At 40.0% G+C, this 25824-nt stretch overlaps 1 protein-coding gene across 2 annotated transcripts in view; it reads left to right on the top strand.

Moving 5' to 3' along the window:
- The first annotated feature begins 13 nt into the window (after positions 1–13).
- FRS2 (fibroblast growth factor receptor substrate 2) overlaps positions 14–25824 on the top strand; it is a 39986-nt gene continuing 14175 nt past the window's right edge. The window contains exons 1-4 of one of the 2 annotated variants that reach the window (XM_079994271.1): positions 14–172; positions 21605–21704; positions 22402–22493; positions 23038–23224. In XM_079994271.1, the coding sequence (XP_079850397.1) occupies positions 22428–22493; positions 23038–23224 (253 nt within the window). In that variant the 5' untranslated portion in view covers positions 14–172; positions 21605–21704; positions 22402–22427. Of the gene's footprint in view, positions 173–14835; positions 14974–21604; positions 21705–22401; positions 22494–23037; positions 23225–25824 lie in introns of those variants that run through there. The other variant, XM_079994272.1, reaches the window with a different exon arrangement.

Here is a 25824-nt window from a genome sequence, read left to right as displayed (position 1 = left end):
GAGTTGCCCGCTTGGCCTAGGAAGTTGTCCTGGGCAGAGTCCGGCCCAGAGCGAGGCCTGTGGCTGCCGCTCTCGGGAAACGGCAGCTCTCGGGGTTGGAGACCAGGCAGCGAAGGACTGCTCCGGACTGCTCCCTTCGGCCACCCGGAGGTGCCTTGGCCTCATGAAGAAGGTAAGCGCCGAAATTTGCTTTGGCGGCGGCGGCGGCGGCAGCTCCCCCCCCCATTGCCCCGGGCCGGGCGCCTCCATTGCGGGGAGCTCCCTCCGCTCCCTCCGCTCGCTTCCTCGGCCTGGCTTGGCGGGCTGAGGGGGCCGCTTTCTTTTTTCGGCGGCGGGGGGCGGCAGAATGGGAAGGCGGGCTGTGTGTGTGTGTGTGTCTCTTTCCTCCCCCCCCCCAAACCCCCCCCCCGCCCATTCCCCCTCAGTGGTTAGGAGGAGAACCCGAGGGAGAGAAGCGGGAAGGCGGCGGCGGTTCTTGCAGACACCGGGACAAGGCTCGGGAGAGCGGGCAGAGGGGTGGGAAGGGCGGCGGGTGCCTGAGGGTGTGTGTGTGTGTGTGTGTGTGTGTGTGAAAGTGCTTGGTGTGCAGAACGTGAAGCGCTTCTGGTGGGGTGAGTAAGTGGCGGCGGCGGACTGGTGTAAACAGTCTGCCGCCCTGACTGCGGTTTAAGGCTGGGCACCTCCCGGGGCTCGGATGGTCCTGTTATCACACGGGGTGATTTGCCTTGGAGGCTGCGACCGTCGAGGTGTGTTGACGCCAAGCGTTTCTTTCCCAGGTGTAGGTCTCAGGGGTCGTCTAGCGTCTTTCTCCTCCTGGTTTTTTTGGTTATGAGGCAGTTTGTCCCTGGATCCTACCTAGCTAGGGGTGGAGAATAACCTCCATAGACCATTCACTCCTTCCCGTTTGTCCGTGGTTAAAGTTGCTTATGTGTGTTTTGGCTGTAGAAAGGCAGTGAGTGCATGTATATTGTTTTCACCTGGAAAAAAACTTAACCTGCCTTTTCATGGCAAAACGTACGCAGAAGTAGAACTGCATTCTTTCAGAATGTTGTCACTTGCATAAAATATAGCAATACCTTCACATTTTAGCTAGTTACCATCTAGAGATATTTTTTTTTGGGGGGGGGGTGTTCCCTGCGCCCCGCTGTGCATGAAAAACTTATGGGACAAAATGAATACCAATTGAATCTGGATTTTGTTTTGAGAATATAGGCCTTTTTTCATCTCAGCTAATGTATAGTGTTAGGAGAAGAACATGGATTGAGGGAAATAGATTTAAGTGCCCATACAAAGACTTTATTCTGAAAACCAAGGAGATGAGGACAAAAAATGATCCCTGGTGTTGGCAGTATTTTGTTCTGCGCCAGCAAATAGAAAGTATTATGATAAAAAATGTGTCCCGTAGAAGTTTTTATAACAACTGATACAGGGAAGCATACTGAAGTGCTTTTTTTTTGGGCACCACACACATGACATGTTTGGGGACACACTGAGATACATTTGGGGTATAATTTCTTTATTTTTGCTTGGAATAATGCAATAACAATTCAGTAGAGCCATGCAATACTGAACACTGGAATGACGGGTACAAGTTAAACTCTTTCTTATATTTGAAATATAAATTTAATCTTTAATCACATCAGTGTTAGTTGAGTCCCCTTTGGGGATGTGATAGGTGTGTCCCATGCCTGGGATGACAGCTTGCCTCCTGTCATGGACAGGGAGAATCTTGGGGAAGACAGGTGTCTCTCTGAGGAAGCTACTTATCTGCAAGCGGGGGAAAGATCCTGGTAGTGGGTGATGATCATTGGGAACATAGATTAGGCATCCCCAACCTGTAGCCCTCCAGATGTTTTGGCCTACGACTCCTATGATCCCTAGCTAACAGGACCAGTGGTCAGGGATGATGGAAATTGTAGTCCAAAACATCTGGAGGGCCGAAAGTTGGGGATGCCTGACATAGATGCTGGGCTTGTGGTGGATGTGCAGACAACAGGGTGACTTGCCTGTCTCGAATGAAGGTTGCAGATGATGTCTCTTGCCTAGATAGTCTGGTAGATAGGATTGGGGGGGGGGTCAGTTGTCATGGTGCATGTTGGCACCAGTGACATGGAGAAATGTGGTTGAGAGTTCCTGGAAATAAAATTTAGATTGCTAGGTAGGGTGTTGAAAGCCAGGACTTTCGAAGTAGATTCTTGTGAAATGCTGCTGATTCCATGTGCAGGGCCAACTAGACAGGCACAAAGATTGACAAGTATTGTGTGATGTCTCCCACCTGTGCTTGGTCACATATGCAGAGTCTGTCATATGAAACTTTATTGTAGTGGCCATCTGAACACCATAAAGGCATTTCTTAAGGCAGTTGGCACAAGTTCAAATGCAATCAAATAGCATGCTCTTAAACACTAAATAGCAGGATACCATCTATGGAGGTGGTGCTAAAGGAAGATAAGCAAGTTGTGGAGAAGCTGAATGAATTTTATTTGCATCTTGTCTTCACAGCGTAAGATAGTTTGGCAGGTCCCTGTAACAGAAAGGGAGTCTGAGGAACAGTGGCAAATAGCATTGCAATGAGACAAATTTCTTATTGACAAAAATAAAAACTTACAAATCACTGCGTCTGGATGGCATCTACTTGTAAGTTCTTAAAGAACTCAAATGTTCTCAACCTTGGGATTGTAGTGGATAACTGGATGCAGATGTATGTGGACTTAATGTGCAGTAGCTGTAGAAAGTGCAAATTCCATGCTAGGGTTCATTAAGAAGGGCACTGAAAATTGATAACATAATGCCATTATACATATCTTTGGTGTGGTCACACTTTGCATACTGTGTAGAGATCTGATTGCCTCACCTCAAAAAGCTATGACAGAACTGGGAAAGGTTCAGAAGAGGGCAGCCAAAATGATCCAGGGGATGGAGCAACTCCCATATGAGGATAGGTTACAATATTTCAGGAATTTTAGTTTAGAAAAAAGATGAGTCAGAGGGGACATGATAGACATTTAATTGCAGGGGGTTAGACAAAATACCCTCAAAGTCTCTTCCAACACTACAACTCTCTGATTCTTTGAAAATCATGCATTGTGTGGAGAAAAGTAGACAGAGAAAATATTAGAACTCATGGAGATCCAATGAAGATTCAGGTTGGTAGATTCAGGACAGACAAAAGAAAGTACTTCTTCACACAGTGCTTAGTCAAACTATGGAATTTGCTTCCACAAAAGGATACTGATGGCCACCAACTTGGATGGCTTTGAAAGAGGATTACATTAATACATGGAGAATAAGGCTATCAGTGGCTATTAGCCATGATGGCTATGTTCTGCCGCCACTGTTATAGGCAATGTGCCTCAGAATGCCAGTTCCTGGGAATTGCTAGTGAAAAAAGTGCTGTTGAGCTCAGGTTCTGCTTGCAGGTGTCCCATGGGCAATTGGTTGGCCAGTCTGAGGATAGGATGCTGGGCTAGGGCCTCTGGTCTGATCCTGTAGGACTCTTGTGTTCTTATGTACAGAGGGTACAGAAAGCACCCATGTTCCTTAACTGTTGAACTCTTATTTCTAAAGTAAATTGATCTTATTTTTAATTTACTGCCTTCGTTACTTAAATACGCACTTTTTCTAAAGTTGATTAAAAAAAATTGAGGCTGGTTATAATTTTTTAAAGTAAGTTTTTCAGATGACTTCTGTTTCGAGAATGACAGCGTTATTATTTTTTTAAAAAAAGGCAAGGCCAGGGGTGTGGCATAATCCAAGTGATAATCACTAAAATCTTGGAATGCTGAATGAACATCTGGCAGTGTACAACTTGTACAACCAGGTCAACGCAAGTTTATGCTGATACACATTACACACCTGTAGAAAGGTTATTTTCATATGTAATATGATTAACTAATCAAAGAGGTAAGATCTTGTAAATTGTTTGTGTTGAAGGCTAATCCAATGTTAATGTAGTCTTCAGTTTCCTAAATTGGACTCAATTAGCTTTTTAAATATGTATTATTATTATTATTTGTTTTTAGTTGTTGTAAAGGTATAAATATACTTGTGTATTTGGAATTACATGTTTACATTAATAAAAATTAATGAATGATAGCATGGGGGAAAATAACATGATGGATATATATTTGTGTTTTAAATTTTTCTCATCTAAAGCATTTTTACTTCATAGTCAATATAATATTTTATGTACATAATTTTAATTACTAAAAAATGTGTGTTTTGCCTAGCTCTGTTGCTGGGAAAGTCTTTGCCCCGAACTTGACACAGCCATTTGGGTTGCATCCCGTGCAGCATTTGGTAAAGGATGCTAGCATAAGGGGAATTCCCCATCTCCTGTGCCTCCTTCAACCCCTTCACCCATCAGAAGCTTCTCCTGAGGGTCAGTAGATCTTTAGGTAAGACCTAGGATGTGGGGTAGGGTATCTCCACCATATTGTCCTTGTTCATCCTTCCTGCTTCAGCCCTCTGTGCCATCATCCCAGTCTTTTCTTGAGAATGCCTCAACATTTGATAGGTGCTTTTCAATGGATTGCGGTGGAGGTGCAGTGATGGACTCTCTTTGTGTGAGCTTCGTTGAGTCAGTGTTGCATTGGATACAATCCTGTTTTTCCTGGGTGGAGCTTAAATCCTTATTCCAGGGAGCTATGAGGGTGCTGTGTTGTATTTATTATTCCTTCCCTTTAAGTGTCATAAATTAGTACTTGTGAGAAGGGTAACTCCATTTGAGCTCCTATCTTTTGGGCTGCGTGGGAACTTGCAATAGCAGGATCTATGCTGCCTGTGTGCTGTTGGTGCTATGGTGTCATATTGCGTTTGGTGGTGCAGGGTGTGTATGCCTCATTGTGAGTTCATTGGTTGCCTTTATGGGTGGCATGTTGGTGTTGTCAGCAGAGTCCCTGAGTGGTGGATGCTGTTTACAGGAACTCTGCATCTTTAAGGTCCCCCCCCCCCCCGGTTGTATATTTCCCCCTCTATTCCTGGAATGAGCATGCATTGAACAAGTCAGCTGCTCTACTAGCATAGAGGTTGTCATATCTTTGGTCCCACTCAGTGTAATGTGAGAATAGTATTACTCTGCACATGTGACATTAAGTGCATGAATTATTCTTGTTACTTCTCTTTAACAATGCCTAAAGACTTCAAATGGAATGGATTCCCCCCCCCCCCTGTTTCTATGGGGCATCTAATGCCATGGAATATTTATTGACTTTGAGTCAGTAAAGACAGAGATGTCATTCAGTGATCTCTTGCCAACTTCAGAGATGGAAGAAGAAATATCAGAGGGTAGAAATATTAGGGCAAGAGAAAAATTGGCTCTTCTTTCTAAGAAATGTCAAATTGAGTTTTATGCAAAAAATGTTTAAAGAAAAATTATCTAGTGTTTGCTGCATTACTTTAATGGCCATATCTGCCATTTCCAGCTGTGGCAAGCTGTTTGTTTAGCGGTACAGGAAAGTGAAACAGATTGGATTGCAGAGAATTTATTTTTCATACCTGTCTAATTGCAAACACTCTGAACTGTGTGTTTGCAACTAGCAAACATTTTTTACCATCCATTGAATGCTTTCATTTATTTATTTTAAAAATATGCTGCTGGGTGGGAGAGAAAAAGCTCCTACATCAGTAGTAGTGATGCCAGATTGGGGGGAAAGCATGCTTAGGCAGCTGGATGGGTCATTCCTTGAGAAGGTGGTGTGTGAGACTGTCAAAGCTACTTAAGGAACATCAGTTTTTATTACTTGTGAAAATGTTATTCATATAATTGTATTTCATATTATCGGGGCTCCACCGTTTTTGGCTGGCTTTGGATGCAAAGTCAAAAAAATGTAAAATCCTTCAATTGCTGTTGTTTGGCCAACAGCAGCCAAATAACCTTTCTACCTCCCCTTCTGTAAGGTCTGGAGCTTGATGTTTTGGGCACTGTGTGACTGAGTTGCTCTGGCTCCAGTTCTTTCACCTAATGTTGAAGCTCTGAGCAGGCTGAGATCATTGCCCAACACTACCACTCCGAGGTTGGGAGAAAGGTGGCCAAATAGCATCATCAATGGTGAGCATAGAAAGTAGAAATGTGTGGGTCTGCATTGGAGCTTTTCTTACGCTGATTCCAGAATGGTAGCCAAGTGTAATCCTAAATTGACAAGCACACATATAAATGGGGGAAGGTGGATATAGAGGAGTGAATTCAGAGGATGATGGGATCAGGAAGAATAGAAAATGGTGATGTCCTCAAAGGAAAAATAGTTACCCTGTCTAGTTAACCAGGCATTATTGGTGAGTTGGTAAGTTTATTAACAAATATAGTGTGATAACAAATCATAATCTCAATTCAAGCCGAAACTGATGAAATTGAATTGCCTGATGAGTTGCAATTTGGTGGTTTCACATTGCAGTCTTCCTTTTTCTTTTAATTCAATATGGCCACCTTAAGGTCAGTTTCAGAGCGTCTTGGTAGGTTGAAATGTTCACTTACTGGTTTTTGGATATTTCCATTTCTGATGTCAGATTGTGTCTGTTTATTTTTCTGCATAAAGAGGGAATGCAGCAGGGCATTGGAAGATATACCAGTGATTAACATAATGTTGTGATTGACATTCTCATTGCCTGAGTACGTGTGGGGACAAAGTTGGCATCTCAGTTTGTTGCCAAATTTGGTCCCTTTATTTGTGTGTCTGTTATGTGGCCTGTTGTTGCTGGTAAGTAGGTTTTTTAGGCTGGCTTGGTGGGCTGGCTGTAATCAAGTACAGGTTTGCCATCCAAACCTTTGAGAGGGATGTGTTATTTTGCAGGATAGGCGGTAGATTATTGACACATTTTAGTGGTTTAGCTGGGAGCAGTAGGTTAGAACTGCTGAGGTTCTGTATTTTTTCTTCTTCTTTGGCTGTGCAGTAGTAGATTATTGCTGGGTCCCATCTGGCCTTGTAGATCTGCTTTCTCACTTCATTTGATAGGTCTAAACTGTAAGCTATCAGAGTCTGTCTCATGAATCTGAGCAGATGGAGTTGTATCATACATACAGCTCGGTTGTAGACAATAGATTTTGTGTTAACGTTCTTGATGGAAGATGGAAGCAGAAGAGTATGTGTGGTTGCGAATAAGTTTCAATTGTAATGTATTGCTTATATGTTTGTTATGTAGTTGCAAAGTAGCATCCAGAAACCTGTTGTATAGAATGATCTTAGCTCAGATTTTTTGTGAGGTGAAAGTTTTTGAAGTCATAGTGGATGTTTCAAGGTATATGTTTACAATTTGCCGATTCCTACTACCTAAAATTTTCAGATCCTTGTTTTGAGGGACTTCTCCAAGCTAGAGTAGAAATTTGGACTGTACTCACTCTTCTCTTTCCCATTTTTAAATAGGATATTTACAGAGAAGGGCAATTTTCTTAATCAGTTTTCTTAATTATTGACATGTATAATATGCTTTAGATTACGGTAACTGATCTGTTAGTTACTAGATCATGCTAATCTGTAACAAGTTAAAAACATGCTACAGTGATTTTTTTAAATTAAAAACAACAACCTTAGTTTAGTGGCAGGTGGCTGCATTTATCTTGCAAAAGTCAAAGCCCATAGTCATGATTATTGCTCACTTTTCTCATGGAATTATAACATTTACTTACTACCCTTTTTCCTGCTGTGACTTCAGCTTAATTGTTTATTTTTAATAACATCTATAACAGTTTTGTTACAATAAGCCTTTGTTGGCTTATTGTTGTGATTAACCTGAGAATTACTCACCTAGTCACAGCCTGGGTGGTGGCATATTTATACTGCTGGAATTCAGATGATTAAGACACAAGTTCAAATTCCTGCTTAACCAAGAGACTTAATGAGTGACTGACCTGCCTTACCTTCTCTCAGTTTACATTACATGTTAGGATAGTAGTGGGAATAAAATGGTGGTGAGAGGACAACTATGGAAAGTCAGGATAAAAATAATCATACCAATACTCACAAACACACAATAGAGAACATACAAAAAAATCTGAGCCGGGTGCTCTTAGGCAAAAGCAAAGGAAAATGAGCCTGCAATCGACTGCAGCCTCCCAGGGATCGACCAGTCGATCCCGATTGACCTGTTGGACATCCCTGTTCTAGTAGATCCCACTATGTAGACATGGGGTTCTCTTCTGAGTAAGCATGTTTTAGGATGGAAGTCCTTGGATTATATAATCTTTTTAAAAAATAAATATTTCACTTTTAACCAACTACTTAAATAAATGTGTGTGATTCATCAGGGTTGTGTTTTGCTTTTCCATCACAAATATGTACAAATGCTAGTCACTGAAAATGTCAAAACTTGGATTTAATCCAAGAGCTGAAAATAGTGTTAGCTTTTATGCACTGAAAAATATCAAGCTTTCCTAGTGGGGAGGGATAAATAAGAGACTGTATTTGAGCAACTAAGCACTTAGGTTCATCTGTGCCAAATGTTTTTCCAAAGTAGGTTGTATACTACACCAATTAAAAAAATGTAGCTGCAAGTGGTTTTAGGTTTGTTTGACTTGTTCCTAGGAGGAGAAAAAACTAAACCATGGAAAAATCTAAACAATAAGGTCTGAGTAGGGAACAATAGCCTGCTCTCAGTGTGAATATTATTGGAATAATATGCATGGACTTCATTAATTGCCTGTTTAAATGTCCTTATCTGAGTCAGTTCCAAACATGTTTTAAGGAATCTTAGCTGAGAGTGGGCTGTTCAAGGGACCATATTGTTTGTTTATGTAGTTATTTATTTTGACAAAGTCCATCTGAGGTTACACTGCTAAATACTTCAGAAGTTTTATGTAACAAAATAAAAGCTTTGTTTTTAAAGTTTTTGTTTAAAGTGTTTTAAAGTTTTTATTTATACTCTGCATTTTATTTTCCAAACAGAAACCCAGAGCAACTTGGAACACCTCTTGCAGAGCTATTTTGTTTTTCTGGTATTCTGTGTCAGCTGATGGGTAGTTAATTTTTGATAATGAATTTTGCCATTCTCAAAGAATATTTTGAAGGAAAAAAATACCAACCCATTGAATAAATTTTTTTTTGGGGGGGGGTGGGAATGGGAGAAGAGAACAATATTGCAAGAGGACAATATTTTTCCAGCTCGGGACTAAAATATTGACAGTCCAGTGATGCTTAACTAACTTTATTGGCTTTATTGTGTTGTATTTCAATAAGGGTGAGGTTTGCTTAAATTAAATTGTTGTGACCTGCCCTGACACATCATGGTGAAGGGTGGGTAAGAAATCATATAAAGAATAATAGTATTAACTAGTAATAATTAATGTAACCATTTCCAATTTTGACAGCAGTACCACAACAAATAGTCTGGTTGGCACTGAATGATGATGGCTAGAACTATTGCTTTGCCCTCTAAGCTTCTCTACTTAAGTTTCATTTGGTCAAATCTGTTCCATTATCCCTTTTTCCAGCCCATTCTGCAACTCTTGATCATTGGCCCTGAATATTCTGAATATATTTCAGGCAGCACAACAAGACCTTTTTATTTCAGCAAGTGGAAGATATGCGAAATATCCAATGAAATGCTTCCATTAGTGTAGGGACTTTTGGCTATGCAATGGAACTTCCTCTCCCTGTACATCACCTAAATATGTTATTGGGGTTCTCCCAACCCTCTGGAGCAGATTTGGGGAGAGTGTGGCAGGCACATGGGGAGATGAAAGGGGAAGGAAGTTCTTGTGGTAACAGAACTACTTGGATACTGCCCTCTGTCTTTTAAGCCCCCCACCAATTCAAATTTAGCTTGGGGAGGAGAGGGACTATGCTTTTTAATTCAAAATGAATAATCTGTAAAAAGGTACAGATAAGTCCCGTTGCAGACGACTCTGGGGTTGCGGCGCTCATCTTGCTTTACAGGCTGAGCGAGCCAGCATTTGTCTGCAGACAGTTTTTCCGGGTCATTTGGCCAGCATGGCTAAGCCGCTTCTGGTGCAATGGAGCACCAAAACCAGATCAGCACACGGAAATGCCGTTTACCTTCCTGCCGGAGCAGTACCTATTTATCTACTTGCATTTTTTTGTGTGCTTTCGAACTGCTAGGTTGGCAGGAGCAGGTATTGAGCAACGGGAGCTCACCCCGTTGCAGGGATTCGAACTGCCGACCTTCTGATCGGCAAGCCTAATATGTAAATGTCTAAGCTAGTGTGAATAGCATGTTCTCAAAAGGGTTTGCAGAGGATGATGATTTTGACTTTGCCATGGTTTCCTACAAAACAGATACTGTACATTACATTAATATGAAAAATCTCAATGAGAGAGAAGTTTATCAACCTTCACAGTAACTGCACAGCTCTTTGTCTTCTTCATGTCAGTGTATTCACAGTCCTGAGAATCTCATCTTTAAAAAGACTCTTCCTCCTCCTCCTGATTTTAGAGATATCTGAACACTTGCAGATGCTGCTTGTGACAAGCTACGTTGCTCCTAAATGGGCTAGGTGGGTGAGCTTGTGTGACACACAAAGTTACTTATTCTTGCTTTGCACAATTGTTAGCACCCTTGCTCTTAACACCATCTCCTTATCATGAAAGATGTGTAGCACAGACAAAAAAATCCCAAACCATAAATTTGTAGAAGTAATGCAGAATAGGAGTTTAGCAAATTACACACATCCAGGAGAAGTGCAACATTAAGAGTGAATGCCTAGTTCATTTTTTTCTTGGTGTGGAGATTCTATTTTTTTTAAAGTGCATAGTTCGTAATTGTCTTCACTGTATGTACCCTAAGAGTACTGTTTGTACAAAACAAATTGTTTCTTGCATGTCTGTTACAGAGTTAACCTTTTGCACACCTGGCATGACTAGTGGCTTAAAGAGATAAGCCAAAGAAAGACCCCTGTACTCCGTAGAGGTGTGGGTGTACCGTATGCGCTAGTTGTATAGTTAATGTGACTGAGAAAGCAAGTGAATAAGTAATTAGAAATGATGCAAGGTGAATTTCCATGGAAGATAGTATGCGCTGGGGCCAGAGTTGGAGGTTTTGGGATTTTGCTCCTAATTATTGTTTGCAAACAGCCTCGTATCAGTCTGCGTCAGCTATGAATGACAAAGGTGGATTTTTCCCATGTATTTCTCTTTAAGGATAGGTGGAAGCTGGAAATCAGTATATGAAGTGTGTGTTCATGAAATGTAGAAGATCAGAGTGAGAAGAAATTTGGACTGTTGATATGGAAAAGAACTGTGCCTTAGTTGACTGATGGACCGTAGTTGACTCAAAATAAAGTGGTGGAAGTTTTAAAAACAAACAAGCTACAAGGGAATAAGTTTTCTAACTTGATGATGTGACATGATGCCCAGTGGGGCATAGTGACTACATTTACTTCTCAATTGTATAGGATATTGGAGGTGCAAAAGCCACTGCCCTGCCATGTGTAGAGAATTGCTGTTTAGATATTGCAATGCTTTAAGCCAAGTCCAACAGCAGACTTTTTCTAATGTTCTTGCGTCACACAATAACATCACGACTGTTTTAGTTCTGTTGCCCAATTCCTCAGCAGTCTATACATACTAGAGTCTAGACTAGTAGTTCTCAAACTTCCCCTCCATGGACCACTTGAAAATTGCTAAGGGTTTTCATGGATCATTTAATGACATTTCTGCCTGCTGTAGCAAGGACGGTGCATTTTGCTAGATGCTGTATGCTTTTTATTGTATTTTCTTGCTTCTTTAATTTCTTCTATTGTATCAAATTATTAACAGAGATGTTGTGGGCTACCTGAATGAAGCCCATGGATCACTGGTGGCCTGCCGACCACAGTTTGGGAACCCCTACACTAGGCTGAGGGTTTAGAAGCATTTCTGAATCAGCAACTTAATGGCCTCTTTCCACCTTTGCCTGCTTGCCTTGAAAGAGGTTAAATTTCAAAGTATCATTCTGTAATATGTGGAACATTACTAGTGGCTGGAAGAAAAAAAGAGTAAAAAAGAGTAAGGCTATTCAAAAGCATAGCTAGCTCTGGGCCAGGAACAGCCTAGTAAGACTCTTAAAGTACATTATACCTTATAAATGTTCGCTTCAAACGTGTTTACGTGCAGAAATAGTCCTTAATCTGAGGCTCATGTCTAAGAATCTGAAACATTCTTCCAGCTCTGATCTAAAGGCTTGTACAGTGTGGAATTACTAATACTGTAATCCACCTCCCCCAGTATGTGGAAGTTTATTCCACTAGTTTCAACAGATTGACTTTGTGTCATGTGTTTAGGAATAATGATGCAAAGTTTTCACCTAAAGTAAATCGCAAGGGATCAATCTTAAGTTCTGTTTAAAACCTTGTGCACTCCAGTCTGGTTATTTTTCAGACATGAACATCTTTCCTTTTCTTTCTTTCTTTCTTTCTTTCTTTCTTTCTTTCTTGTGAACTTTGGTGTTGCATAAAAATAGATTGTATTTATCTGAAGCATTTATACCCTGCTCATTAGCAGAGAAGACTCCCATAGCAGTGTTAGTAAGAAAGAATAGAATGATTGTTTCATGAAACATTTAGAACAACAGCTTCCTTAATACCTGTAAGAGGCAGACTTATCAGCATTTCCATATACAGTATAGCTGAATGCTGATTTGATGTTGATTTCATGGCATTGCTGCTATTCCCTAAATGATCAAATTTTTTAAAAGTATAGCACGTTTATCTTAATATTAAAAGCGATGCCTTTCAGATGAATTGTTGGTATATTCTCCACTTTGTTGCACCAGCATTAATAATTTGAAAATCGGCATCCTAAAGCTTCATCAGGTGGTAATCTTGGAAACCACTAGCAAATTGAACCATTATTAAGACAGTTGGGTGATAACTTGCCATAGGGGAGTTGCCAGTTAGTTTTCTACCTCTGCAGAACGTATTCCATTCTCAATGTTGGAGCTAAGCACTGCTTGCTGGTGAGTATCACCCATCTGACAGGCAGACTTCATACCTTTTAACTACATATTCCATTCTCCTTGGAGCCTAGATGCTGTTTTTTCTCAGAGATGTGGCAAGTGTTATGGCAAGTGTGAACATCAATTTTCCCACCCTCCCACTTTTCCTGACCATTACAGATTGAGACATTTATGGCGGCAATGGCTGTCTTTGAACCATGGGAGCAAAACCAGGTCTTTGGTAATTATGTACAGTACCTCCTAGTGAATAGGGCTTGGGGCCTTTTTGGTGGCTGTGCCCAAAGCTTGGAAGTCCTTCCCTAGGAAGGCTGCTTAGCCAATTTCAGGTGCCCTTCCACTGTCTTGACAAAGACTTTAAAAAGCAACCTAGACAGGCCGGTTCAGCTGACTTAATAGGTTTTACAGCTCATCTTATTATGTGTGATGTGGCTTTGATTTGTGTTCTCTACTAACACAAAAATGGACTTACTGTATTTTTATTATTACCATTAGCCGCCTTTGGTGCTGTATGTAGAAAGGCAGCTATAGAGTGGAGATAATAAAGAAAAGTTGCTTGCTGCAGTCATATCAAGTGTTCCTACATGTCTACCCATTTCAGCTCAGACTCACCCCTGAAGTCTCACTGGACTTCAGAGGCACTGAAGGTGCCCTGTCTCTCCCTTCAGGGAGGCATAAAGCTGGTGGCAAACACAAATTTTGTTGATCTCTAATTGGAGTAGGACGCTGGTGGAGCTGTGGGTTAAACCACAGAGCCTAGGACTTGCCGATCAGAAGGTCGGCAGTTCAAATCCCCACAATGGGTTGAGCTCCCGTTGCTTGGTCCCTTCTCCTGCCAACTTAGCAGTTCGAAAGCATGTCAAAGTGCAAGTAGATAAATAGGTACTGCTCTGGCAGGAAGGTAAACGGCGTTTCTGTGCGCTGCTCTGGTTCGCCAGAAGCGGCTTAGTCATGCTGGCCACATGACCCGGAAACTGTCCACCGGCTCCCTCGGCCAATAAGGCGAGATGAGCGCCACAACCCCAGAGTCGGCCACAAATGGACCTAATGGTCAGGGGTCCCTTTACCTTTACCTTTACCTATATAGAGGAGGATGCATTGCAGGGGGTTGGAGTAGATGACCCTTGGGTTCCTTACAACTCTATGGTTTTATGACTGTCAGGAGCTGGGTTCATAAGTCTCTGAGTGTTCCTTCACAGTGTCCTGTTTAAAGAATTCGAAATGGACAGATGGCATATTAGAATGGACCTTTTTCTGTAGAACTAGGGATTTCCGGCAGGATTCTGCCTTGTATGTAAACAACAAAGATTGGCATGCTTTTGTGGCTAGACAGGGAAAAGAAAGCTTATTGGAGGTCTACAAGGTATTTGAAGAGTCCTCTTGTCTCTCCCAAGTAGTACTAGGTGCTAGACAAGCGGTAGGATAGCATGTTGGAGCTGCTTTTGTGTCATCACAGTCCAACAAGGTTAACTCACTAGTTTCTGTAGAGGCTGCTTTTGGCCAACAATACTTTACAGAAAATTTGGGGTTACAAGAAAATATTCGTATGGGAACTGACTTGGATTATCTTACTCCTTAATAAGTACTTTTGGCATGCTATTTCTGTCAAGGAGAGGATTCTGGCACCAGCAGTGAAAATAAAGAACTGCTTCCAATTCTGTGAATATTACACTGTTGTTAGATGACACACTAGTCCTCCTATCCAGTTCAACAGAGCATAAGCTTAAATATCTCTTTGGATTCTAGAAGTATCCAAACAAGAAATATTCCCCTCCCCACCAGGCAACTACTTTTATCTTGAGGTGTCAATGTCCTAAGACAACTCTGTATGCATCATGAAAGCAAGTTCAATTGCAAGAGAAATGCAATGGACAGTGGAACATAATGACACGTATTCTGTCCTTGCAGTTACTTTTTCCTGAACAGTTTGTGTATTTAATTTTTTGATACAGAAAAATGTATTGACTGCCAGTAAACTAATAAGAAAAGCAAGTAAGAATGATTTGAATTGGATATGGCATGGTTGCCAGAATGGAAAGAGAGGATCTCCCTGATGTGCAGCCAGATTTAGGAACAGGAGACAAGAAAAAACAGGTGACTGGCTTTTGTGTGTGCATTATTGTAAATGGCATAAGGCCCAATTTTAAGTCTGCTGCTACTACTTCTTTCTGTGTACTGCAATAGTAATAAACCCTGTTTGACTCAGTGTACTGATGTTTACATGTTTCAGTCACACCCAGTAGAGATTATTGCTTGTTTGCTTTCATTATTGGTTGCTTTGACAGTCAAGATTAGTATGCTAGCACTGTAAAGTATAAGAACTCTCAGCATAAAGATTACCTCTTGATAGGTGTGGGAAGGCCCCCCCCCCAATACTCTTAAGACATTTCATATTCAAAAAAAGCATGTAAATAGAAAGCAGAATGCTTTGGCAATGCCTACTTGTAGGTTGTAAAGTTCTTTGCATTTGTATTGTGTGCTTTCCAGGTGGCGCACAAGTGCTTAGTTGATATTAACCTCATAAAATCCTGTTAAAATCTTCTCCAGTGTTTCTACCACTTTTAATGGAGAGATCTTCACAACCTTAAGAAGTTGGCCATCCTTCTTTTCAGAGCCGTGGAGTGTTAGCCCATGCTATAGCCTTGTACCTTTTGATTATCTCAGCAATAAAATTAAGTGGTTAGCAAAAGAAATTACCGTATTTTTACCTAATCAGGTAAAGCCTAGAGTGCAGTAAAAACTGGGAGGGTGAATGGGCAGAACTGGACATCTTTGTGCACTTTAAATAAAGTTGGCTCATTATCTGTATTTGTCTGGCAGGGACAGTTGGAGGATTTGTAATTTCATTCCTATCTTTATTAAGAAAGGACCTCAGTATCTGGACTGCATTTTCCCCTTCTTTTTACCAGTAAAAGTCAAAGCAGACAAATTGTATTCTATGAGATAACTTACAAAGTAACTGAAATGTGTTTCTATAATCTTGATTCAGGAAAAATACATTTTTTGGCTATCAGAAATTCATGAAACGGGGTTTGAACTCAGATAATTTTTTTGCAGAAGGCTTCCATTCATATTTACAACAATCTCTACGATAGATTTATGTGGAAGACAAAAGAATCTGATTGCTTCTGCTATGTGTACTTAAAAAAATTAAAATGGGTTCCCTTCTCCTTCCCTCTTATATTTGAGCATAAGTTTTTAAAGCTTTGCAGTAAGCTTGTATTTCTACGAATAAAAAGTGTATAAATAATCAGAGTAGTTTAAGTTTATATTTTTTAAAAAATGTGTCGAAATGAAAACATTTAAATGGGGGTGGCGTTGAAAAGTACAAAGCAGCAACTTCTCTGGAATTGAGAGAAACTATTCCCAACTGGTTGAACAAACATTTTGGTTGCCAGCTAGGGCTGACTTTAAATGGACCAGCTGCCTGTGTCAGCAGCATAGGGTTACCAGGGTAACAGTGACTGTTTAAAGAAGAATGTAGCTGAGAGGGCAAGTTTTTGATCTGTGAGTTAAGGGAAGGAATTTGGTGTGATCATGCATCAGCCCTCCTAATCACACACACTCAAGCACTCAAAGCTATGTGGGCGGTGTGTAGCAATTTACAATTCTGTTGAAGCTTGTGTGAGGCTTCCAATTACTTCATTTTCGTAGGAGCCAAAGCACTTGGAGTGTCCTATGAAAAACAGTACATTTGTGATTTTGAGGAATAGTGATGAGCGACTCACTGCTGTATGTGACACGCAGTTTGTAACTGCAGAGATAATTGATACCTCCAACCTCTGGATTTTGATGACTTGGCTTTCCCAGGGACAAGGAACATTCAAATCCATCTTCGGATAATAGTTATCGCGAAAGGAACTGTAGATTTAGTCATATGGATTTTTTATATTACTGGCTTTTTTGTTACCTAAATTATTTTATTTCTAAATGATATATTCAAAAGATAGAGATAAAAAGATAGACTAGGCAGTTATCTATCTATCTATCATCTATCATATTTATAGACCACCCTTCACCTGCAGGTCCAAGGGTGGAAATACACAAAATTAAAACTAAAATCAATCAACTATATTAAAACAAGCCAACATAAATTACCGGTACATACAAACCAAATGGCAATAGCCGAACCTTCTCTCAAAGCCCCCCTCCCCCTGCCAATGTGTGTATTCACCCGACGATAAAATGAGAACAATGTCATGATACGACATGGTTTAGAGGGAATGTCATTGCAGAGGCGTGGGATCACACCCACAAAGCCCACCCATGAGTCCCCACCATAGCGATCTTATTGGGTAGGAGACCCTAACAGGGGTTCTCCTGTAAATATTAGCACTCAAGCTGGACAATATGAAAGGACACTGGGGGGTTGGACTAGATGATCCTTATGGTCCCTTCCAACTCACTCTACAATTCTGTGATTCTAATCGGAAGTTTGTAACCCATATTAACCAAAGGAATATTTCAAATGATGAAATGGTGCAGGCCTTGTGAAAATGAGTTTAATAACCGTTTTAAGAATTACTGTATGTTGTTGCAGCAGAAATGTTAGAATTTGAAGGAGCAAACATGAAGTGAGATTTCTAAAAGTTTCAGACTTATCAATAGTGTTAAAAGCTGTTTCACGATTTCAGCTTTTCTCCTTCAGAATGTTGGATTTTATCCTCAAACTGACAAGTTCAACTAAACTACAGGCATTTTTTAATCAGCTGTTCCAAGGATTAAACTGTGATGTTAAGGTTGGGGGAAAAGGTCTTGCCTCTTCTGAGACCTTTAATATTACTGGTATTTGAGGAATGTGTTCATAAAGTTTGAAACTGAATGTAGTCTCTCTTTCATGTTCTGAAAACAGGCAGCTTTGGCACTTCGGTCTGAATCTTAGTAAATACCTTATTTTGTTGACTTCTCTTAGTTTATTCATTATACAGTACGTTTAAGCATCTTTTTTGTATTCTGGTACAAGAAAATTATAACAGTCACTTATTGTATATTAAAACTTTAGACTGATTAAAGTGGTGTGTGCTTGTTTTTTTGTTTTTGCTAGTTCTTCTAGTTAAAAAAAGGTCTTTAAAAACGGGCAAATCTAATACTATCTTTGTAAGTTTCTTCAATTCCTGCATTCCTTCTTAGCCTTTGAATGAAAAAGTAGCTTGGTTCACATGTTACAGGAAGCCAAACTATGGCTTGCCATGAATGACCAAGGGTGCTGCTGGACAAATTGCTCTTGCCCTGCTCTTCCTTTTCCCAAGGCAGAATGAAACAAGCCAGAATGCTGCCTTGTTTCTCTCAAAATAAGCCACAAGAGGAAGTCTTGGTTGAAGAGCCAGGCCCTCTCTGAGAAACAAAACAATCTTTAAAATCAGTATTCAGTGCATTGGTGGTTAACTGCTTGTCTGCTAGATTTTGATCTAGTGAGATGTAGTTGGCTTAAGACAGCAGGTTTTTCAAATCAATCACTTCTGTTAGTTTAGGTATCCGTAGTTTCAGTGACTAGAACCAGGAAGTATGCCCATGGTTTGTTTCTCCCTTTTTAGCCACTGGATATTTGTTTATTCCAATAACGATGCAAATTATTTTTGTTCTGAGTGAATAGGACGGCACTCCATATATATTTCTAAAAGAAAAAAAAGGCATTTTGTTTGCAGAACTGCCATTCAGGGTCCAGCATTTTAAAACGGATACCTTCCTATACCAGTATAATGGAACCAATCATTCAGTTGCCAGCTCTCTACCATCATCTGTGCTTAGGTTTATCAAAATAAATCAAAATCACAGCCTTTTCTTCAATTACAGCTAAATATTGTCGCCCCACATTTGTAATAGGCAACAATGAATCTAGGAATTACTCAAAGTTAAGAACTTGATAGGATCAGACTAATATATTTGCACCCTATCGTAGGATAAACTTCATAGGCATATTCTTTGAATGGTTGACTCACATTAAGCAACATTTGCTTTTTAAATCCATGGTAACTATTGCCCATATTGTTACTCTATAATTTATGTGTGCTCTGCAACAGATAAAGCTGAACAGTTTGTTTCACCAAACCTTTAAGTAAGGTTTGGCAATGAAAATGGGACCCTCTTGTGAGTCCCTTAAGAAGACTCTGGTCACAAAGAAAGGAGACATAGATATTTTTCTGTTTGTGATGTTTTGAAAGACTGCTCTAGAGCAGTGTTTCCCATTTTTTTCTGACCATGGCTCCCTTCCAAATGTTTCCTTCCTGTGCCCCCCCTCCTACTGGTAGAAAGAGGTGGGGGTGGGGTTGGGTGGCGATGTTTCTATTTTACTTACTATATGTAGGGTTTGGTGTCAGCGTTGCTTGTGCAGGTTCTTTGCTGTTCCCCTTGGCAACATCTGAAGGCCCTGATCTGCTAGGCACTGGGGTGGATTATACCCCGCGCCTTGCAGAGTCAGGCCCAGGCTGCCACCTGGCCCAGCGCTGGCAGCAGCTACAAGCAGTGGGCAAAATGGGAGCCTCAGCAATCACCCTCTCTTGCTGGAAAAAAATCAGGACTGCTCCAAGAAAATGCAGGTGGCAAAAAGGTAGGCTGCCTCCTGGTGGGATGCCCCCTTACCTGCTTGTGATTGGCCAAGCAGATAGCCAGCCAATCAGGATTTCTTTTTTTAAAAATATTTCTTTTCTTTTCTTCTCACTTCCCTCTGTGACCTCCTAACCTCCTGCTGGGCCCCCCCCATTTACATAATGTTCACCTGTGGCCCCCTTGGATTATCCTGGCCCCCAGTTGGGAAACACTGCTCTAGAGTTGTGGATCAGATGTGTGAGCTATATGAAAAAAAGCAGTAATAGCTGTGTGTAAACTTAGAGAACACAAATGGAGTCTTCCCAATGCAATATAATTATGCAAGATGAAAGGAATGCCCAGTGGGAATGTTTACTTTAGAAAACAGTAATGCTTTATTTAATACACATAATTAAACAGCTTTTTGAGTGAAAAAAAAATCTTCTTATAACAGTGGCTGTATAATAAGAGCCAGGTTCTGATCTTGATAATTTGGTCCATCTGTGCTGAATTAATTTATGTTTACTACAGCCTTAGCAGAAGTACTTGATTTTAATTTACATAACATGAAAAGAACTGACCCAAGTATCTGTTTAAATAGAAACAGACTAGATTGCACAAATGAAGGGTGGGGCTTAGTACTTGACACTGAAGCAGAAACAAAAATGCTGAATGGAGCTTTGGTAAACCACTGTTGGTGACCACAACACATATTTTCAGCTCTTTTGGAGGATAGCATCAAAGGAACCTGAGAATCGCAGAATTGTAGAGTTGGAAGGGACCTCAAGGGTCATCTATAGCCAAATCATTGCAATGGAGGAATATCAGCTAAAGAATATTTGACAGATGGCCATCCAACCTGTTTTAAAATATTGAAAGAGCGAGAGTCCACCACTTTCTGAGATAGCCCATTCTATGCTCGATCAGTTCTTACCGTCAGAAAGTTCTTCCAAATGTTTAGTTGGAATCTCCTTTCTTGAAATTTGAATCCATTGCTTTGGATTCTACACTGGATTTGCACAATGTTAACCCATTTTTTTTAGTTATCAAAAGGCTTTCATTTAATGGAATCATATTTTTGCCCCACCCCAAATATGTAATGTTGACAGAATGAATATTTGTAATATTGCAATGCAAGTTAACGTGTAGTCGGTGCGTTTGTTCTTTTTAAACTGTGCACATTATATTCTGCTTCTGAGAGAAGTAGACCTGTTACATCATTACCACCTTGTGTTGTGTTAATGGGAAAGGATGTACATATTAGGACCTTTTATGGGGGAGTAGGTTAAATATTAATTTTCTTACATTTATGTCTCACATTTCTTCCACCATGGATCCCAAGATAGCATACCAATGGTTTCCTGTCACTTACCAGACCTGATTTGCTTTTGCAATGTGGTGACTGCAAGTGCTATATGTGAGACTCATCTGAGATGTTCTCTAGTTGCACATTTGAACAGGAACTTCTACAAAATACTGCACCAATGTGTAGTATATTCTTTGAAGACGTAGTTCTTCTAAGATAGCAACATACAGAACAAGCATAGTAAGAGGCTGACTTTGAGAAGATAGTGGGAACAGATGCTAGGAGAAAGCAAGAAGCTGAAAGATCTTTGCTTCAGGAAAAGACTAGGCAACAGTCCCCAATTTACACTCAGAGAATCTGTATGCGAATCTAGCTCAAAACTGGAAGAGAGGAGTTGATAGATGTTTGGAGCAGTTCTGAAGCTTTATGTGATGTCAAAAGACCTCCCCTTTCCCTTCAATGCAGTGCTAGCTACGTATATAATTTGGCTGCTTCAGTTAGCCACTTGGATGCTTTTCTAGTAGACATTGCAAGCGGTCAGCCAGAAACCTGGTGGAATTGTTGAAAAGTAAATGTAATAATAGATCCACACACCCCTCCAGCAGAAGACATCTTTGCAATATCTTATGCTGTCTTTTATGTTATTTGTGTTTCTCGATTAAGTAGCAATCTTCAGTTAAAGAACAGAATGGTGGTAAAAATACTGTAACAGCAAAAAATATAGTGTTTTTATGAATTACCCCTTTTAGAATGAGTTATGGCCAGCACATGTGTGCACACTTATTCTCTGCAAACATTACCTATCTAATTTGTTTTGCTTTCGGAACCAACTTTTATTCAAAACAGCTTTCTTGAGCCTCTATAATAGACTGTTTTTAAAACTTTGATTTTTAGGTCGTAACTCATTTATGTGGAAGGGCGACATGATGTTTTGAAGTATGACAGAAGTACTGATGCTGTACCAGAGGCTAGAAATATTAATGGCCAAATCTAGGTGAGTGTATGTACCTTTGGCCAGATGTTTCTCTTCACCACCTTCTGAACTTGCCTGAATAGTTAAAAACCATGTTCAAGGCGACTTGCAACATGAAAATAAATATATAATTACAAATGTAGTAAACAAAACACAACGAAAAGTTCACAACCAAATCGAACAATTCAAATAAATCATAATAAGATCTAAAAAGAAATACGAAAAAATAATATCAGTAACAGCAACCAATACTAAACAAATCCCCAGGCCAAAAGTCTGTTCAGCAGCCTCAACTTTTATAGCTGGAGGTCCCAAGCCCGGTGGAAATAGACCAGCAAGGGAAGGAGCAGGACTTCCAGGATCTTATTGTGAGTAAGATCCGGTTATGTCCACTCACTTGCATAAAATGAACTAATGCAACAGGACTTCCAATTTACTCCTGGAGCAGATTTGGGGGGATGTGGGGCCTGGAGGGGGGAAGGAGGACAGGGGAATCCCACTGCCCCAGGGGGCATTCAGTCATGCCGTGTTGGAGCTCACCCTATAATGTAGTTTTGTACAATACATGCTTATATTCTGTCTGTCTCCATTGATGTACAATTGTCTTTCTTCTTCCAATTTTCTTTAATGGTTTGGGTATATAGTCAGTGTATATGCCATTTGCATGTTTGTTTTCATTTCTCTTTTTGAAATGCATTCTCTTTTACTTTGGTTTTAGCAATCACATGGTCTTCTAAAGAAGTCATGGGTAGCTGTTGTAGCTGTCCAGATAAAGAAGCAGTCCCTGATAACCATCGAAACAAATTCAAGGTAGGGTTTTGTCACCTTTAATGGGCACAGAATTCAGATTATGTGGTGGCAGGTTAGGGACAGAAAATGTGAAATCAGTAGGGCAATTTGGAAATGTTTGGATTTTTCTTTCTCTCTTGGTGGACTTGCTTTTTAAGTAGATAGGTTGTTCAAAAATAAATTAAGCCATAGTATTTGTATTTCATATAGTATCCGACTCTTGACTAATTACCACAGAGATAGCCTAGATTTCTGTCTTCACATCTCTTAGCATTATTAGCTAAAGATAGTTAACCACCACTAATAGCCAGTCTTGAAATGCCTAGAGGGAGGGTGGAAATATATGTGGCCTGCATAGTCATGGCCCCATGTTAAGAGGAAAATAAAATACATTTGAACTGTATTATATCAGGAAGCCAAATTTATTTGTTAGTTTTATAGATTTATTTTATAGTTTTAAATATTTGTATCAAATATTTGTTCAGTAGAGTTAGGTAAGGTTCATGACTGTGGCTTAATAAATTAATGTTTGCTTTTAATATATAGTATCCATTTTATTTTATAGGTTATTAATGTGGATGATGACGGTAATGAGTTGGGTTCTGGTATAATGGAACTTACAGACACAGAACTAATCTTGTATACCCGTAAACGGGATTCTGTCAAATGGCATTACCTCTGTCTGCGCCGTTATGGCTACGATTCCAATCTTTTCTCATTTGAAAGTGGTCGAAGATGCCAAACTGGACCAGGTATGTATAATAGCTTTTTGCTTGTTCCTATAGAAGACCTAGAAAAGAGAAAGGGAGAGTAGTCACTAAACACCTGTATTTTGAACAACAGTTGGTCTGAATTAAAACAGACAAAAAAACCTCCCCTTCATTTTAATGAAATCCAGGTTACCTTTCTGAAATCAGAAAAGGATTTATTCAGATCACCAAGTAGGAACCTTAAAATGATCAATCATCACTTAATACTTCAATATGCCAGTAAGACCTCTGCAGTGACCCATATCTTACCTGTCTATGAGAATATGCTGACTCGTATAAAATGGAGCTACTTGGTTCACTCAGGGAAATTGCACTAGCCTTGTAGTTTACTTTGACCTGCTGACCATCTTGCCATACTTCTGAAATACCCCTCACTTTCTAAATCAACTTCCCCAGTAGCATGGAAGCACAGAAACTGGGTTGTTTTTGTTGGGGGTTTTTTGGGGGTGCTGGTGGTGGAAGATACTGGATTACAATCATGTGTGTCAGAGATCAGTCAATTGCATACTGAATACATTGCAGCACTTATGCCAAAGGCTTGGATAAATTGCTTGTTTATTTTAAAATATTAATAGCCTACCTTTGTGCCTCAGGGCCTCCAAAACTACTTACAATAATAGAATATCAACATACAGGAAAGCAGTTGGACAGAAGGTTAACTGAAGGAGTACAACAAGATTGCAGAGAAGCTAATGGATGTTTGATATCATTCTTGGCTATTTAGTACATATCCACATCTGAATCAGGGTTTTAGGGAAGGGGGATTAGAAGGGAAATAGAGGTGACAAGATATGGAAACTTGACAAAAAATTAATAACCCTCTTAAAGAGGTCAGATGTGATATTACTGATGATCTAAAAATAATAGGCAGAGAACTTGTCACTAAAAATGGGCCTCCTTGCTAGAGAAGTGGAAGGAAGCCAATGCCACACATTTTTAAAAGGGAACCAATGGACAGCCAGGAAATTACAGGCTTATTAGCCAAACCTCCATCCCAAGTAAATTGGTTGAAGGCATAATTAAACCTAGACTTATTAAACATGCTAGGTGGAAGCCAGCATTGCACAAGCAGACTTCTTTTTGCACAAAAGGACCTCACTTTTATTTCCTCTCTCCTGTGTGCCCCCCAAATCTGCTCCAGAGGGTTGGGGAAGTCTCTGAAGCAAATGGGAGTATGCTGGTGGGAGGAGTGGAAGGTGGAGGCTCGTTTTGTGAGCAGAAGTCCATGCATGGGCACAATTGGATACAATCCATAGAAGAACATATTTGAGGAAGAATCAGTATGGCTTCTGAAAAAGGAAGTACTCTCAAAGTTTTGGTGTGCTTTGGCAAATATGTAGATAATCCAGTTGGCTTGGTATGCCTGGGAATTCCAAAAAGCTCTTTACAGTATCCCTCTTCAAAGGTGCTTAACTTTTTAGATCTTATTTATATCCCACCTTTCCTCCAAGATGCTTATGATTCTCTTCCTTCCCATTTATCCTAGCAACAATCATATACTATAATATTTGGTGATGGCTATTGTTTTACATTGCTTTTAAGAACCACTTCATGGATGCTAGTGTATCATTGGCTATTCTTCTCCACACTGAAAGACGCTCAGTTGTTGGGGAGAAATAGGAGAGGGTTGCTGCTTTCATGCCTTGTTTGTGGGTTTGATTGAGTTTTGGAACTCACATAAATTGCCTTTTGTAAATCATATCTCAGCTCTAATCTCTCTCCTAAAACTTTGGTATGGATGAGTGATATAAATTGGAACATTTGTAAATCCTCAAAAGTGCAGTGCCATTTTTATTGCTCATGATGGGTTGGTTGGTTTGTACTAAAATTTATCAGAAGAATCTTCAACCATTCTTGGTTAATGTTTGAAAGCAAGTATATGTATTTGGAGACAACTGTTTAACAATGCTTTAGATCCTCACTTAATCCTCATTAAGTATTACTAAATGTGGCAGAATGAAGTGTCTTTATATGGTTTGTCTTCTGTAACTACCAAAATTTATCCCTTTTCTCTCCAGCCTGTTGTGTAAGCATCAGTGTTCCGACTTGTGTGAGGGACTGCGTTTATTTGTGGTGTTAAGTGTTCTCGATTTAATAGCAATCATAAGGAAAACAATTTAATTTCCCAACAGTGTACCGTATATTTAAGGTACCCAAACATTATGAACTACAGTTTCATAGTGTCATCTCTAGTTGGTGGACCATGAAAGCATTTTCAAAGGTTGTATCAGTTGAACCATAATTCTTAAAATGCAAAGCAGACCTCCATAAAAAAAGAAGACATCTACCAAATAACAGTGCCACAAATCTTACAATTATATTCTATTCTGAAAATGATCACAAGTACATAGATTCAGTGCATTTTGCCATTTTAGATCAACTTCTCTTGAAGCAGGCATAAAGAATTGCTGTGGGGAATGAGCGTCTTCTCAATCAGTTCAGTTATGGCTGTTTTCTTATGTGCCCCCTGATTCCTAATGAGGTTCAGATGACACTACTGGTTGCTACTGGGAAAAGTCACATTCTCTCCCCCCCCCCCCCCGCCCACATACAAAGTAGTATTGTGTTCCATAAAGCATATT

The sequence above is a fragment of the Podarcis cretensis genome (genome assembly GCF_951804945.1).
Source record: "Podarcis cretensis genome assembly, chromosome: 10".
Lineage (NCBI taxonomy): Eukaryota > Metazoa > Chordata > Lepidosauria > Squamata > Lacertidae > Podarcis > Podarcis cretensis.
The sequence above is the reverse complement of the archived record's forward strand: the minus strand, read 5'-3'. Positions and strand labels throughout refer to the sequence as shown.